General features: G+C 36.3%; 1 protein-coding gene across 1 annotated transcript; it reads right to left on the bottom strand.

Moving 5' to 3' along the window:
• Positions 1-1243: 1243 nt before the first annotated feature.
• On the bottom strand, positions 1244-2734 carry LOC111615945 (piggyBac transposable element-derived protein 4-like). Its single transcript, XM_023357380.1, has one exon. The coding sequence runs from the start codon at positions 2732-2734 to the stop codon at positions 1244-1246; it is 1491 nt and encodes a 496-aa protein (XP_023213148.1).
• Between the last annotated feature and the right edge of the window lie 427 nt (positions 2735-3161).

Genomic DNA, 3161 nt, shown 5'->3' with positions numbered 1-3161 from the left:
TACAAAGGGTGCGTTTACTTCTGAGCTAATTTTACTATCAGCACGCTCAGCCTGTATACTTTCGTCCGAGTGCCACACTCATTGGCGTTTACTTTAGAGCTATGTGACGTCATGTTTAGCGAAATTGGTAAGCTCTGAGTGCTAGCTAGTTCGTTGTCGAGCTTTGCGCTAATTCAATATGGCTGCTCTCATGAAAAAATTACTTTCTGTACAAAGTACTAAAAATAGAATTAGTTTTCGAAAAATAAACGGCAGAAAGTATTTTTATTGGTAAATTTCAATTATTTGTTGTGTAAAATGTTTATAATGATTTTTTTTCATTGTAAGGTTCAATAGCTTTAGATGACTTTTTTCATAAACAGATGTGAAAAAAATTAAGTTCGACTCATTGCTTATGATTAAAAGTTAGGTTTACCTTATGCGCGTTTGGAATATTCAGAAATGTTCGGAGCATTAAATAAATCGTAAAGAAATGAACATGTACATGTACATTTCATGTACAGTACAGTACACTGTTTATTATATCAGCGCTGGTTACAAACTGGTATGTGAAAACTGATACAAAATATGACTCCACACATATTTTAAAAATTCAAAAAATAAAATTAATTTTTATTATAAACGTAAAAAAAATATCAGATATTTACTACTTCAAGTAGTCTTTGGTTCAGTATTTTTAAATTGTTTCTATTATAAAGTTACTTTAACAACATGTGATTACTTACATTAATAACTTGAAAATTTACACATTAATATAACAAAATATTCCGAATAAAATAAAATCCGTAAATTTTGGCACTATACTAGGAACAGTGAAAACATTGTCCTGTACATTTTCATATAAGATGAATGCATAGTCTTATTCGTTTCCAAATTATAACACTTAATATTAAACATTTCCGCTTGCATCCAAATTTTTTTTACCTTCAATTCTGTTAGCCTACTGTGATGACGTCAAACTTATGTCAATGAAAGTCACTGTAGAATTATATTTCAAAATACATAAAAAATACAAAATCAAATCGTCAAGAGCCAAATCTATACGTAAATGAATATCGCTTTGTACAATTTGTTGTAAAATTTATGCATTTATAGCTCATTAATACAGAATTATATTAAACTATGCAGTTATCTTTTGTTACCATTTACACTTCGGAAAACATTCTTTGTGTAGCGCTCCTTACAATTTTTGCAAACAGTTCGTGAGCGCTTCCTTAAGCTACTACTGCTGCTGCACACACAGCTACGGACTTTCTTTCTTCCTGGAAGTTTCTGATTCTTGAGAGTTGTTTGTAGTCAACTTTATGGCCATCCACTCCTCCGCCAAGCTCTCGATTACGGCCACGTGATACGCGTGTCGAGATTTCACTTTCCCTGGTCCCGCAAAATTCTCTTTGTAAAGCATGTAGCTATTCAACGCCATCCTGGCTATGACGTTAAACGCTAAATTCTTCCAATATTTCATTGGCCTACTTTTATCATCACATGCATATAACACCACATCGGATATATCGACCCCGCTAATAAATTTGTTATGATTTTGAATTATTTCTGGCTTCAATTTAGCCTCTCCATTCCTAATTACTTCTACATCTCGTGCCCATGCGTGGCTGGATAATGTAATGATAGGGTACATTTGTGACTGCTTCTCCTTAAAGCCGCAGGCTAACACGGGACCAGATCGGAAATACGATGTTTCTCCGGCTGCAAATTTCTTCTTGAACTGTTGAGGTAGCATTTTGTGGTCCCCCCGAACAGTTCCGGTAACATAAGTCTGTAGAGAATACAGACGGAGAACAAGGGGCACCGACATAAAACATCGGTCGATAAAAAAATGGTACCCTTTGTTTAGGTAGATATCAATCTCGAGCAGTTTTTGCACAACATTATAGCCTGAACCTAATTCTGAGATGCTGTGATCCTCCTGCTGTGACTCGGTTCGTTGAAAAGGGAAAAATCCCAAGCAGTAGCTAGATACTGAGTCGATCATCATCCAGAATTTGAGACCCATACAGATTGCGTTAATAGATATTTCCTGATGAGGAGTGTAATGGTGTCGAAACACCCTGTTCGCATGATTTAAAAGAGGCTGGAATTTGGCACAGGGATCATAACCCGATTCTCCAAGCCCAGGCAACTTGCTGTCATCGACGAAATGAAAGAAACTTACCAATTGACAAAACCGCTGTTGAGAAAACATTTCCGGAAACCACGATTCGGATTGGATAGGAGAAGTGCACCAGTATCTATGATGATCTGATGATTCTTTGCGACCTAAATTTAAAATACACGCCAAAAATCCTTTCATCTCTGGAACAGAGACTTTGGTCCAGTTCTTCCAATAGGACGGTACGTTATTCCCCATGCCATTTAACACTTCCTGTGCATATCGATTGGTTTCCTCCACCATAAGAGACAGCAAAGTACTGTTGAAAAACAGATAGAAATAAACGATCGGAGGAGAATCGGGAGGAGGCATATGTTTTGGGCCAGATACCTCACGAAAAGGAAAGGGAAAAGGTTGAGGTTCTTCTGGTGAAAAAACTTCCCGGTATTCCTGATCTTCCATTTCGTCATCACTGCCAGAATGTGCAGTCGAAGTGGAGGGAGTGGCCACATCATGTTTAGGCCCATAGTCTTTATCTTTAGAACTACTTAGATCGGAGACATATTCAGAGACATATGTCATCTGATTGAAATCCTCTTCGGAACCATTGATTTCGCTTTCAGACATTCTGTAGAAAAATCCTATTTAGAATAAAAACCGTATTACTATAGAAAATAATACAATACAGTAGATTCTCGATATTCCGACGGATTCAGTGATCCCCGACAGACTGGCACAAATGAAATTTTCTATTCACCTGGTATGTGCGAGATAGAATGAGGTATAGCGCAATACGGGTACGTTATTATTAGTTGTTTGTTGCAAATGCGAAACATTCTAGTGTTTTTTGCTGCATTGGTAATTACAGTGGTGCGTTATTTTATAAGATAAAAAATCTGTTGCTTGGGGTTTCACAAACTGGTCGTCCCTAACAAATCTTTTATTAAAAAATTTTGTATTTATTTCTAAACAATACGCCACCTCTTTCTCTCTTAATTTTATTTACAATCGACACATGCATAACAGACATTTACAAAATACAGAGAATGTTTGA

This window comes from Centruroides sculpturatus, unplaced genomic scaffold (assembly GCF_000671375.1).
Source record: "Centruroides sculpturatus isolate CEXI.00-Female unplaced genomic scaffold, Cexi_2.0 scaffold2098, whole genome shotgun sequence".
In the NCBI taxonomy this organism is placed as follows: Eukaryota; Metazoa; Arthropoda; class Arachnida; order Scorpiones; family Buthidae; genus Centruroides; species Centruroides sculpturatus.
The sequence above is the reverse complement of the archived record's forward strand: the minus strand, read 5'-3'. Positions and strand labels throughout refer to the sequence as shown.